The sequence below is a fragment of the Aulonocara stuartgranti genome, assembly GCF_965226115.1.
Source record: "Aulonocara stuartgranti genome assembly, chromosome: 19".
Lineage (NCBI taxonomy): Eukaryota > Metazoa > Chordata > Actinopteri > Cichliformes > Cichlidae > Aulonocara > Aulonocara stuartgranti.
The window spans coordinates 28,813,566-28,826,012 of NC_138955.1; the positions used below are offsets into that span (position 1 = coordinate 28,813,566).

At 42.8% G+C, this 12,447-nt stretch overlaps 2 protein-coding genes across 2 annotated transcripts in view; one reads left to right on the top strand and one right to left on the bottom strand.

Moving 5' to 3' along the window:
• Positions 1–12,447, top strand: part of LOC309695570 (uncharacterized protein) — a 212,766-nt gene that overhangs the window by 142,578 nt on the left and 57,741 nt on the right. The gene's annotated exons all lie outside the window — the stretch shown is intronic.
• Positions 3,699–12,250, bottom strand: LOC309695569 (uncharacterized protein). Its single transcript, XM_082516306.1, has 12 exons — positions 10,567–12,250; positions 10,126–10,243; positions 9,646–9,760; positions 9,379–9,566; positions 9,146–9,218; positions 8,706–8,906; positions 8,251–8,354; positions 7,948–8,018; positions 7,710–7,863; positions 7,297–7,422; positions 7,025–7,172; positions 3,699–4,642 (listed from the first exon to the last, which is right to left on the bottom strand). The coding sequence occupies exons 1-12, from the start codon at positions 12,143–12,145 to the stop codon at positions 4,526–4,528; spliced, it is 2,994 nt and encodes a 997-aa protein (XP_082372432.1). The 5' UTR covers positions 12,146–12,250; the 3' UTR covers positions 3,699–4,525.

Consider the following 12,447-nt stretch of genomic DNA (forward strand, 5'->3'; position numbering starts at 1 on the left):
GACTTGAAATTGGTGTGAAATATAAGAGCTGCCCAAAAACATGTAACGTTTAAGAATTTCATCACAGCGTGAAACCACAGTTCTCAAAAAAGCTCACCACACCACCTTCTTCCTTGACAACGTCACATTCAGTGAGTATATGTTTATAACTCTTCTTTTCAAAACAAAAATGTGAGTGTGTGTGAATCTCCAATCATCTCCTGGATGATTGAGAATGCATCAAGACGTGAGTGTGTGTGGTTCATTTAGGGGACATCTTTACATTTTAGAGTGAAAAAACAGCTTGACTTACATGCTTTCCAAATTCACACCGCATTAATTTAAGTATTCAACAAGTTAATTGATCTACACAGCACGGCCATTCTGTTATGGGGCTGCCCATCACATACTAGCTACTTTTGGCTGCCCCTTTATTATCAATTTTACATGCCTTGATGTGACTGTGGTCTGGCCCTATTTACCTAAACCTGAATTAAATTATTCACAAGTCACTACAACAGGTATACTTGTGTTTAATTTGGCGTATTTGATGCTCTTCCCGACACAGCTGTCAAGGGATTTTTTTTTCCTCCTCCTGGTACTTAAATGGGGATCTTTCACTGTTAGGCAAATGTGCAAACCACTACACTATAGAGCCACAGCCTTCACATAATCCTCCTATACTGCTTAGAAAGAGTAAGTCTCTACCTTGACTCTCATGTCAGTGTCTGTGAGGACCATGTAGAACTCCTCGTAGGTCATGCCAAACTCTTTCCTCAGCTCTGTGATCAGATGCTGGTTCACCAAGTCTTCCTGACGAAAGCCCTTCATAGGCTTGTCATTCCCTGGAGAAATAAAGGCACATTAGAATGATTCAATATCTACTTTCCTACTTTAAAGGGGGTACTAATTTCCCCTTTAAAGAATATCAATTAACTGTTAAAATCAAAGGAACATAACATTTATTGTATTTGGAATCTTAGTGAAATGGTCCAAAAGTCAAATGTAAATCTAATATATTGCCCGGAATATCAGATTGGGAAAATTGGGGAAAGAAGGAAAACTGCACACTATTGGTTAATCTGTCTTCTGTCATGTCTCCCTCCCCTCACTGCCAGTCGGTTGCGGCAGATGGCTGCCTCTCACTGAACCTGAGGTTTCTTCCTGTTCAAAAGGAGTTTTTTTTTCCCTTCTTCTCACTGTCACCAAGTGATTGCTTGGTGACAGTGAGTCTTCTGAATGTTGGGGTTTTTTTTGGTTTTTTTTCCTGACAATTATTCAAATGGTTATGGCTTCAAAAGGCTAGAAAAGTACAGGGCAGATACAAAAACAGCTTAAGACATATTACAGTCGTATTTCTTAACGTAAAATGAAGAGCAATTGTTTCCCAGTTAATATGCTTACTCCTCTTTTAGTTTAGTTATCTATGCTGATTTCAAAAAACTGCTCCTTTAACAAATTTGTCTGAGAAGTTTAAGAATTAGACTCTTGAGTGAAGAGCAGAACTGAAGCATGCAGGACAAACTGGACAGACAGCAGCTGAGATCTAAAAGGGTTGGATGTCTCAGAAGTCTAATGGAGCTGGTGTTTATGCAGACCAAAGCCTTTAATCATAGCTCCTTCCGTGTGTGTGTGTATGACATACAGACCACAGAACAGTGTGTTCTTGGTAGAGATGGTACGATACCACTTTTTTATGTCCAATACCGATATCATAAATTTGGATATCTGCCGATACCGATATGAATCCGATATAGTGTTTTTTAATCAACAAAACTGTTTTTTAAAATATCTTGCTGCATTTTGCAAGTCTGCAAGTTCATACTCAAGTTTAAAACAACAACTACACTAAAGCTATTCTGTTATACCTGTATGCAAAAAAAAATAATTCATAGTTCAGCAATACTGATCAATCTAATAAACTTAAACCTACACCATCCTCCCTATTCTGGTATTTTAAAGAGTACTTAGCGTAAATATTAAGCAACCTAACTAATAGGGTTCCAACTCCCAGCAACAACATAAATAAATAAAAAATAGGGAACCTCCATCACGCTCCACCTCATGATGCTTAATCGACGTAATCAACCTTAATTTGATGCAGTGTGAAAAAAAATGCACAGAAATCAATTATTTTTCAAGAAATATTAAATAGATTCAACATCTTTCTTCAACAAAATTGCAGACTGCACAGATGGTACCTTCCCAAAGTAAAAAGTACTATAGCTTACTAGGGTATTGGTATATATATTAGACTTAATAGTCACTATATACAGTAATTGACTTCTATTCATTTTACATCAAATTAAAACTTTGGGTGTCAGATAATTATTTATTAAAAGCTCGACATTTTAAATGAGAATAAGAAAGAAAAGTATGTCTTTGTGCCCCCTTTTCCCAGTTAATGCCCTATCGGCCCCCCTGGCTAAACTTTTTATTTACTAAATTTTCTATTTTCTATGAGTCTGTTGTGGCCAGTGCGATCCTCTATGCTGTTGCATGCTGGGGGAGCAGGCTGAGGGTCGCAGATGCCAACAGACTTAATAAACTAATCCGTAAGGCCAGCAATGTTGTGGGGATGGAGCTGGACTCCCTCAAGGTGGTGTCGGAGAGGCGGATGCTGTCCAAGATAAAGACAATGTTGGATAACACCTCCCACCCACTCCATGACATGCTGGTCAGTCACAGGAGCACGTTCAGTGAGAGACTGAGATTACCGAAAAGCACCACTGAACGACACAGGAAATCATTCCTGCCTGTGGCCATCTCCCTGTACAACGCATCCACTTAACACACTGTTTGCTGCTACAGCTACACGTTTCTTTTCCAACTATTTATTTATGAGTGACTTATGTATGTATGTATGTATATATATGTATATATTGTACTATTCTTAGTTAGTGTATTGTCTGTCTTGTCTTAATGTTGGTTTAAAATGGAGCACTGTAACAAAAAATAATTTCCCCCAGGGATCAATAAAGTATTCTGATTCTGATTTGCTAGATCTGCCCCTGCACAGTTACCAGCGTCAGCTACGTAGAAAAAGATCCTGGTGTAGAAAGTAATATTAAATAAATTCTAACAACAGCTTATCAAGCTTAAACGTGCTGCTGTTGTTCAGCCACTGGTTTCCTCTTTCTGGTGCAAAGTGGGCCAAAAACAAACGAGAGATGGACTCGCGACAGAAAAGCAGATCAGCTGATCATTGAGCAATTTCACGATTGAAGTAGCAGCCGGAGAGCGAGAGGCAGTCGCTTGTTAAGCTTAACGCAGGAATGCTTTACAAACATTCAGAGATGGACTTACACACTTGCTTTACTTCTCTCGGGGATAACTTTGTCGGAGATGAAATGCCAGGTTGCTAGTGAAGCTCCACATGCTATCCAGACCACCGACAGGTCCCGCATGCCACAGCCGCTCTATCACGTGATGCATACTGCTCCGACGTGCTAACGTTCTGAGGTGAGTTACGGCGTGTTGCAAGTTTTGTGAGGTGCTTTCGTGATATTTAATGGATCGGATTACATTTTTTATTTTTCTCCGATCCAGTAATTTAGGTCAGTATCGGACCGATACCGATATGTAATATCGGATCGGTCCATCTCTAGTTCTTGGTGGCTGGTTTGCCCACTCTCTGCTGTGTAATGTGTATGAGCAATCACGTCAGGAAACCCCCAGTACATGTAGGTGGCAGAAGACAGACTGCACACACAGATATGTACAGCAAACATTCTTTAATATGGTCTATATGCAAACATACACTTGGCCAACCAGGCTACAACCCAAAGATGAAGTCACTGTAACCAGAGGAGGGGCAATGCTGAAAGGACCAGCTGTTTGTACATGATCACCCACAGTGCGTTTCTCTCACTTCCAAGGACTCTTATGTTGACTTCCATTTACTTTCTTGAGATTCATTTACATACTGTTGCTTACCTTAACCTAAACTTAAATCAAGCCTTCAGTATGGACAGCACTCACACAACAACATTTCCCTGAAAAATGGTATTTTAAGGCAAATCACATCTACTGTATTCCTAAAAACATGCAAACTTACTTACATTTATGACAGAATACCTAAGTCTGTTTATTTCAGTACTAAGTAGAGAGCAAGCTTGAGTAGACAAAGTGTTAAAGTCAAACTCTCTTGTATTGCAGGGTCTTTAGTATATAAAACAACTTGGGATGGCTGTTGTTGTAAATCGGGGCAATAAAAAAAAACCTGGACTAACTGCTTTGTTGTTCTGTGTTTCTAGTTAACTTGTTTTTTTTGTGTGGTGCACAGAAGTTCCCACTGTTGTGTTACTGGTTTAATATTGTTTTCCTCATACTACATGTGAGTATTCTGTGTTTTCACAAAGTAGAACAGAAAAGCAGCAGCTCTTAAAATGACAGGAAAAGCATTTAGTTGGATCTACGATGACTCTGTCATCCTAAGGAAGATTTACTGACAGCGGAAACATGATTTTGATTTAGAATTACAGCCTTTTGCGGTCATCTTTGTACCGAGTTGTTTCTCCTCATAAGCTGTTTCACAGATGAGCCATTAAAGGTAGAAAAGCTGGTCATCCAGTTTCATATTGGGCTCTTTGTGGATGCTCTGACCAACAAGGAAAGCCAACTTGTGGGCGTACTGGCAGGGAGCAGGCACTCTGATGATCCCCTAAAGCACAAAGAAAAACAATCAGGCATGACCAACACAATGCCAAAGTCAGTGACATTTACACAGTCGGGGAAAATTATTTGATCCCTGCTGAATTTATACGTTTGCTCACTTACACAGAAATGAAGTCTAATTTTTAATGGCAGTTTTATTTTAACAAATATAGAAAAAAAAACATTATATCAGAGTTATGAATGGATTCACATGTCACTGAGTGAAACAAGTATTTGATACACAAGTAAAACACAAGTGGGTACTTTGTGAAGGAACTCTTGGCCAGTACAGCCGTATAGTCTGTCACCAGGTTTGCACACATCTCTGGAGTGATTTTGGCCCGGTCCTTTTTACAGAAACTAAGTCCTTTAGGTTTCTCAGTTGCCACTTGGGAACTCAAAGCTTAAGCTCCCTCCACAGGTTTTCTATACAATTGAGGTCTGGAAACTGACTAGACCACTCAATGACCTTAATGTACTACTTCTTTGGCCGGTATGTTTTAGGTCATCATCATGCTGGAAGACTGATTCGGACTAGGGCTGCCACGATTAGTCGACTATCAAAATCGTCGACGACTAATTTAATAGTTGATGTGTCGTTTGAAGCTTTGTAAGATCCCAAAAGACGCAGGAATAAGTAATAGTATTTAAGGGTGTAATAACGGACTGAAGCAGAAGATGGCAGCACTGCATGTACAAGGATGCCAGCTGCCGTTAAACCTTGAAGAAGAGGAAGCCTTGTCCCAGAATTCGTAGCGCAGCCCTGCTCAGTTTCCAACAATGGCGGCAGCTAGTTAGTTTTAATGTTACTCTTATTATTCTTTCTGGGTCACAAAATAAACGTTTAACATATTTTCAGGCGAGAATGTAGCTGTGTAAACTTCAAATATCTGCTCAGTTTATCAAGACACCACGTATTTTCAAAAGCGCTCCGACGTTTTCGGAGAAGTCTGTTACCCACCAGCTCGATAGCGAGCCGGGGTTCAAGGCTCACCAGAGCCGGTGAGAACACCGGACTCCCGGCAAATCGTTTTCAAACCCAATGCCGTCTTTCACTACTCAGGTTAAACATATATAAGTCAGTTAGATAACTTAAAAATGTTATCGTTTAGCTTTTTGTTTTAGTATTTTATTTGTTCCTGAGTAAATCGGTTTGGCTGAGATTAAAGTTATAGTTTTTACACAGCTGAATAAACATCAAGCAGACAGCTGATTATCAGGAGTGTGAGATGCTCGAGAATATACTCCGGTGTCCTGTTATATTTTAGATAGCAAGGAGCAACGGCTGAGTTTATTATACTCCACCGAAACAATCTGCAGATTTCATTAAACTTTAATAAACTATCATCTAGTCTTTATTTTTAGTTAGCACATACCATAAACACTTAAAGCTGTAAACTAATGATAGTTATATAAGAGCAGATGCTGCTGGTGCAATAAGCGGTACGTTTTACGTCCAATGGATGCATGATCTGATTAGTCGACTAATCGCAAAAATAATCGGTGACTAGTCGACTATCAAAATAATTGTTTGTGGCAGCCCTAATTCGGACCCACCTTTAGTCTTCTGTGCTCTTATCGGAAAAACACCTCCAAAGTACAAAGTTTCCACCTTCATGTTTGACTGCAGAGATCATGTTCTTTGGCAATACTCTGCATTTCTTGTCCTACAAATACAGCGGGTTGAGCTGATGCCAAAGAGCTCAATTTTGGTTTCATCTGACCGCAGCACTTTCCAAGCCTTCTCTAAATCATTTAGTTGTTCACTGGCGAACTTAAGATGGGTGTGTCATGTGCCTTCCTGGTGTCCGTAGTCCCAGCTGCCTTCAGATCTCTAACACGCTCCTGGCATGTAGTTTTGTGCTGATGACCACCTTTCTTGTGCACCCCATGAGCAAAGATCGTATGTGGAGCTCCAAACCGAGGGCAACTGATGGTCATTTTATATTTCCAGATAATTGCACCAGTAATTGTCACCTTCTTACATCCCATTCCCCGTTTGTCCTTTGACAGCTCTTTTTCAATTACTGAAAAATATAATTAATTGAAGAAATTGATTCTGTAGACAGGTGTGCTTTATAATTAGACACTCTTCAACTCATTGATTGTAATTTGCCAATTTGAGTCAGAATTCTGGCTGGGTTGTAGGGGATCAAATAATTATATCACTCATTGATTTTTGACTGATATTCTCCCTCCATTAAAATTAAATTGTATTGCTTTGTAAATTTTTAAATTAGAGTCGATCATTCAAAAACGTCATCATTTAATGAAAACTCCTTAAAAACACTGAGGAGAAAGACGCCTGATTATGACCGGTTTAGATGAAGACAACATTTTCAGTGTAGAAAGATTTCTACTCAAAAAGGTCACTCTGATGCCAGCCTACCTGCCAGTTGTAGTACATGTGGCAGAGCTTGTAGGTGAGCCGCTGCATGTGATCTGGCTTGAGTCCACTGGTGTCATACACGACATTGTAGTGGGTTGGTGAGACACTCCCACTGCGAACAGCCTGGCTCACAATATAGAAGTCATACCTAGAAAACAAACGTGCAACAGTACTGTCACAATACAACTGCTCCTATGTAAATATCAAAAGACCGTTAACAGCTAAAAACAAAAAACCAACAAAAACCCCGTCCCCCTCAAAACAAGACGTACCACTCTGGCCGGGTGACCTCTGCGTCAATGATGGTGCCAGGAGGAGGATTGGACACCTTGCCATTTATGTGGGCGAAAAACCTGCTGCTTATGCGCTTCCTCACCACCACCACACTCAGCTTTGGGCTACAACAAAAAGACAGAGGCTCTGGGAAAACCTGACACTTCTACTAAATAATCTCAACTTTGTTCTTTAGATGCTCAGGAATAAATACTAACAGCACTACAAAAACGTCCATGTTCCAACCAGTCATTTTACTTTACTGTCCTTACAATTCTCAAATCAAAGGAAGGAATCATGTATGACCATTTGTATTATCAATAACCCCACAGTGCAAATTTAACTGCCTCTGAGGGCAACGGTTTTTAGAGATTTAAAAAACACCATAACTGTTGGAGATGTAAAAACTCACTTGTAGTCTTGCCCCATTGACTTGATGGAGTCCATGATCTGCTGAACCTCATAGTTCACCACACTGTGCAACTGCCCATCCCCCACTCCGTCTCGGTAAACGATGATGCGTGAAGGCAGACAGCCATTGAACCTCAAATACTCTTTCAGGGCAGCTGGAAAACAAAGTGTTAAGACAGTTTCTGAGATCCTCTGTGTATTTAAAAGTAAAAGTTTTTGAAATGACAAAAGAAACTTGCCACTCAAAGTCTTCTTCAGCTCATCCATGATCTCCTGACCTTTGTGTTGCAGCACACACTTTGAGAACCACCTTGAAAAACATTTGAATCATTAACTGTACTATTGCATTTAAAGGCTGGGAAACCACACACACACACACACACACACACACACACACACACACACACACACACACACACACACACACACACACACACACACACACAAAACGCCAAGTGAGGCCTTGTTTGCACATGTTGAACATAACCGAGAGCATTGCACTGCTCCCAGTGTGAATTCCCACCTCAGTTACAGAAACCAACCTGCTCATGCTTTGGTTGAGACTGGCCACTAGAGCACCAATAGACCTTTTCCCAGCAGCGGTGTCATGGTAGCAGTCGATGCCCACGATCATCAGCTGTTTGAGCTGCACAAACATGACAATATCACAAGGGGTTGCCACAGCAGGTAGCTCCGGATGTATGACTTAGCAGATTTTCTTTCTTTTTCTTAATGTTGGACAGCTACAGAACCATAGATGATTTCTGCACCTCCAGAGATCAAACTGGGGATCTATTTTTAAGAAGTCATCCCAAGGACAGTCAGAGGCATTGTGAACCCAATCAAACCAGTTTTGGATGAAAGGAGAAAAAAAAATACATTCTCATCTAAAGCACCAGAAAGTTTAATCAATTCAAAAGTTACTACTCTTTGCTTTCCAAAACACCTTAAACTTTAATCTCTGACATCTGAAGTATTTAGTTTGTGCGGGACTTACAGGGATTTCCACACTCCAGAGTTCCCCTCCCATCTTGCAAGCCATCTGCAGAGCAATCTTTGTAGCTATAGTCATGAGTGCCTGAGGTCGGCTGAGGGTACGGGCCACCACACACTGGCTGGGAGTGGGGCGGTCCACACAAAGGAACTTCTTAACGCTGTCATACCTATCCTTCCTGTTGTTGGGGAGGACTACCACCACCTAACAAACAGAAACACCCTGAGGTCTGGTACCGCTTTGGGAAACGTCGAAATTAAGATCCCTGATGACAAAAATGCATTGTGACATAACTACAATACACTGACCTGCAGTTTCTGTCAGTTATAAAAAAAATGGCTACAATTCGAGCATTTAAATGCAAATGTGGTTCATAAAAAACATTTTAGACCTGAAAACTGAAAAGTAAATGTACAAGTGTGTGCACTTCACACATCACCAACCATCTCTATCTGGGGTCCGACACTGTGCCGCAGGGCTGCGAGGAGAGACTCCTGATTATCTTCATACTGTATCCTACAGAAAAACAAGGATGCACGATAACGTTTGTGAATTAAAAGACAAGAAAAAAAAAACCTACAAGTGTTACAGTCAAAAATTTCACTTTACATACATGACAGTCCATTGTGATAAAAAAAAAATGTGTTGCAGAAATACTTAAAAATGCTAAACTCACATGACAGGTTTTCCCATGGTGATTCCCAGTGGGCCTGAGACTCTGCTGAGGTTCTGTAGAAGAGAACTGGCTTCATTGCTGTTACGACGGGTGTGAAAGAGGAGCCAGTTGTTCAAGGGAGGAGCGCTTATCACAGCTAATCCACGCATCTCTTTGGCCCAGTCAGCGGCCCAGGGGTTGTAGTCATACTATGTGATAATTATATTAAACATATTAAACGAGCCCTTAAATGTATCTGTTTAATTAACTGAGAAGAAGAAATTATACCGATCTTGACCGTTGGTAAATCCTCTCCACAGGGAGGACTCTGCCAGCCAGATTTAGAAGTTGGTTATCAAAGCTGAGTCCCCACTTATCCAACTCGGCTTGCGCGTCAGCGTTCCTGTGAAATAATTTAAGCTGTAAATCAAAGCCAGGATTCTTACAGACAGAACATAATGACGAAGAAATTTGCAGTCAACTTTTGAGTATATTATCAGAACACCCAAAGTGTGTCTGAGATGAAGACAACTTCTAGGGGAAAAAAAAAAAAAAATCAGAGCTTTAATTGTCATAATCAATTGAAAATATATGCCTCAAAAATCACCTCTCCTCTTAAGCACAGTATAGATGTGACAAGTCCAGTGTTAACACTAAATCATTGTTTTATATATTATTGCCTAGCTATTAAAGACCACCTAGGCAATAACTCAAAACAATCCGTTTATTTCTATTCTGATTGTGATTATACTAGTGACTGTCACCTACCTCTGTATATTAGTGATAAATCTGTTGAGGCGTCCCTCCCTCTGCTCTGGGGTCAGTCTGGTGTGGGTACTCAAGTCCTTCATGATGCTGAAATCAGCCCGCATCTTATCAGTCAAGCCTGTTAAACACAACCAATCAAAATGTAAAATATCAAATTCCTATAAAAAGTTAGTTATAATAAAACAACTTCCTTGTAAAACACATCTGAGGCCAATGTTTCAGGTATCAGAATAAACAAACTAAATACCTTCTTGTGGATTACTATTAGTGAATCTAACTGCTAACATTTCTGACTTGTACCTTGTTGAAAGTGGTACATACATGTTTGTAAGATTAGCATTGTAACTTTAATGCAGACGGACTGAGGTCCTTAGACGTGACGCTGGAAAGTGGCCGGGGCCCCGAACAGGCCAAACAGAAGTGTCACGAACTGGTACAAACCGTACGGAGTGGAGAAGGCCGTTTTCTCCCTGGCCTCGGCAGACAAGGGAATCTGCCAATAGCCCTTGGTTAAGTCCAGTGTCGTGAAAAAGCGGGCCGTGCCTAACCGGTCCAGGAGCTCGTCGACCCAAGGCATGGGGTAGGCATCAAAGCGTGACACTTCGTTCACCCTGCGATAGTCGACACAGAACCGTATAGACCCATCCTTTGTCGCCACCAGAACGATGGGGCTACACCAGGCGCTGTGCGACTCTTCTATTACTCCCATCCTCAGCATTTCCGCCAATTCCCTCTGCACGATTTTTCGCTTATGCTCCGGGAGCCTGTAGGGCCGTGAACGCACCGTCACGCCGGGCTGCGTCACGAAATGGTGCTCGATGAGGGACGTCCGGCTGGGCAGGGGAGAGAACACGTCCGCAAAACGCTGTTGCAACGCGACAACATCCGCTCTCTGGGCCTGTGTGAGATGGTCATCACAAGGGAGGGAGGTGGGAATGATAGAATTTGGCACCTCAGGCCCCAACTCATCTCTCTCCTTCACCAAGCTCACCAGAGAAGCGGTTTCAACCTCTCGCCACAGTTTGAGGAGATTGAGGTGATAAATCTGCGTGGCTCCTCCCCTGTCCGACCGAGCGACCTCATAGTCCACGTCCCCGACTCGCCGTGTGACCACAAAGGGTCCTTGCCACTTGGCGAGCAACTTTGAGCTGGAAGTAGGGAGTAATACAAGCACTTTATCTCCCGGTGAAAATTGCCTGAACCTAGCCCCTCTGTCATACAGGCATTGCTGACGCTGCTGAGCCTGGAGCAAATTCTCCCGTGACAACCTCCCCAAAGTGTGGAGTTTTGCTCTCAGGTCCAACACGTACTGAATCTCATTTTTGGCGGGGCTCGGACCGTCCTCCCAGCTTTCTTTAATCAGGTCGAGCACCCCACGTGGCCTCCTGCCGAACAGCAGTTCAAAGGGAGAAAATCCCGTGGAGACCTGGGGCACCTCCCGCACTGCGAATAACAGAGGGTCTAGCCAGTGATCCCAATTGTGTTCATCCTCGTTAATGAACTTCCGAATCATGGACTTTAAAGTCTTATTCAGCCGCTCCACCAGCCCGTCAGTCTGAGGGTGGTAGACGCTGGTCCGAATAGATTTAATGCCCAGTAATTCGTACAGTTCCCGCAGTGTACGAGACATAAACGACGTGCCCTGGTCAGTCAGTATCTCTTTCGGGATTCCGACTCGGGAGATGACCTGAAACAGTGTCTGCGCCACACTCTTTGCAGAGATGGTGCGCAGCGGAACTGCTTCCGGGTACCGCGTTGCGTAATCCACCAGGACTAACACAAAGCGGTAGCTGCGTGCACTCCGGTGAAACGGCCCGATGAGGTCCATGCCGATGCGCTCAAACGGGACCTCAATGAGGGGGAGAGGGCGCAGCGGCGCCTTCGGTATGGCCGGCTGGTTAACAAGTTGGCAGTCCGGGCAGGACGCGCACCAGCGGCGCACATCCGCTCGGATGCCCGGCCAATAAAATCGGGCCGTTATTCGCTCCAGAGTTTTCTCATAGCCCATATGCCCTGCCATGGGGTTATAGTGGGCCGCCTGGAAAAGCGTTTCCCGGCGGCCCTGCGGCACCAACAACTGGGTGTGTGTTTCCTCTGTCTGAGTGTCACGACTCACTCGATATAATCGGTCATTTAATAAGACGAAACGTAGGTCTGCGCGGCCTCAGGGCGCACCACGTGACCATCAATAGCCATCACTTGGTCAAAGGCTGAGTGTAGGGTGCCGTCACGAGGGTGCCGTCACGAGACTGCTCCAGTGGGAAATCACCCATGGGGGACACTCCCCCCCGGAGTCAGTGTCGGACGACCCCGCGTCACCGC

Bases quoted from the DNA above. Each gene is read 5' to 3' on its own strand.
- LOC309695569 (XM_082516306.1), bottom strand. From the start codon at position 12,145: ATGGCAGGGCATATGGGCTATGAGAAAACTCTGGAGCGAATAACGGCC. The intron at 10,244-10,566 runs GTTTGTACCAGT...TGTGTTTAACAG, and splicing joins GGCCTTCTCCACTCCGTACG to GCTTGACTGATAAGATGCGG. The intron at 8,355-8,705 runs GTAAGTCCCGCA...ATGTTTGTGCAG, and splicing joins TCTGGAGTGTGGAAATCCCT to CTCAAACAGCTGATGATCGT.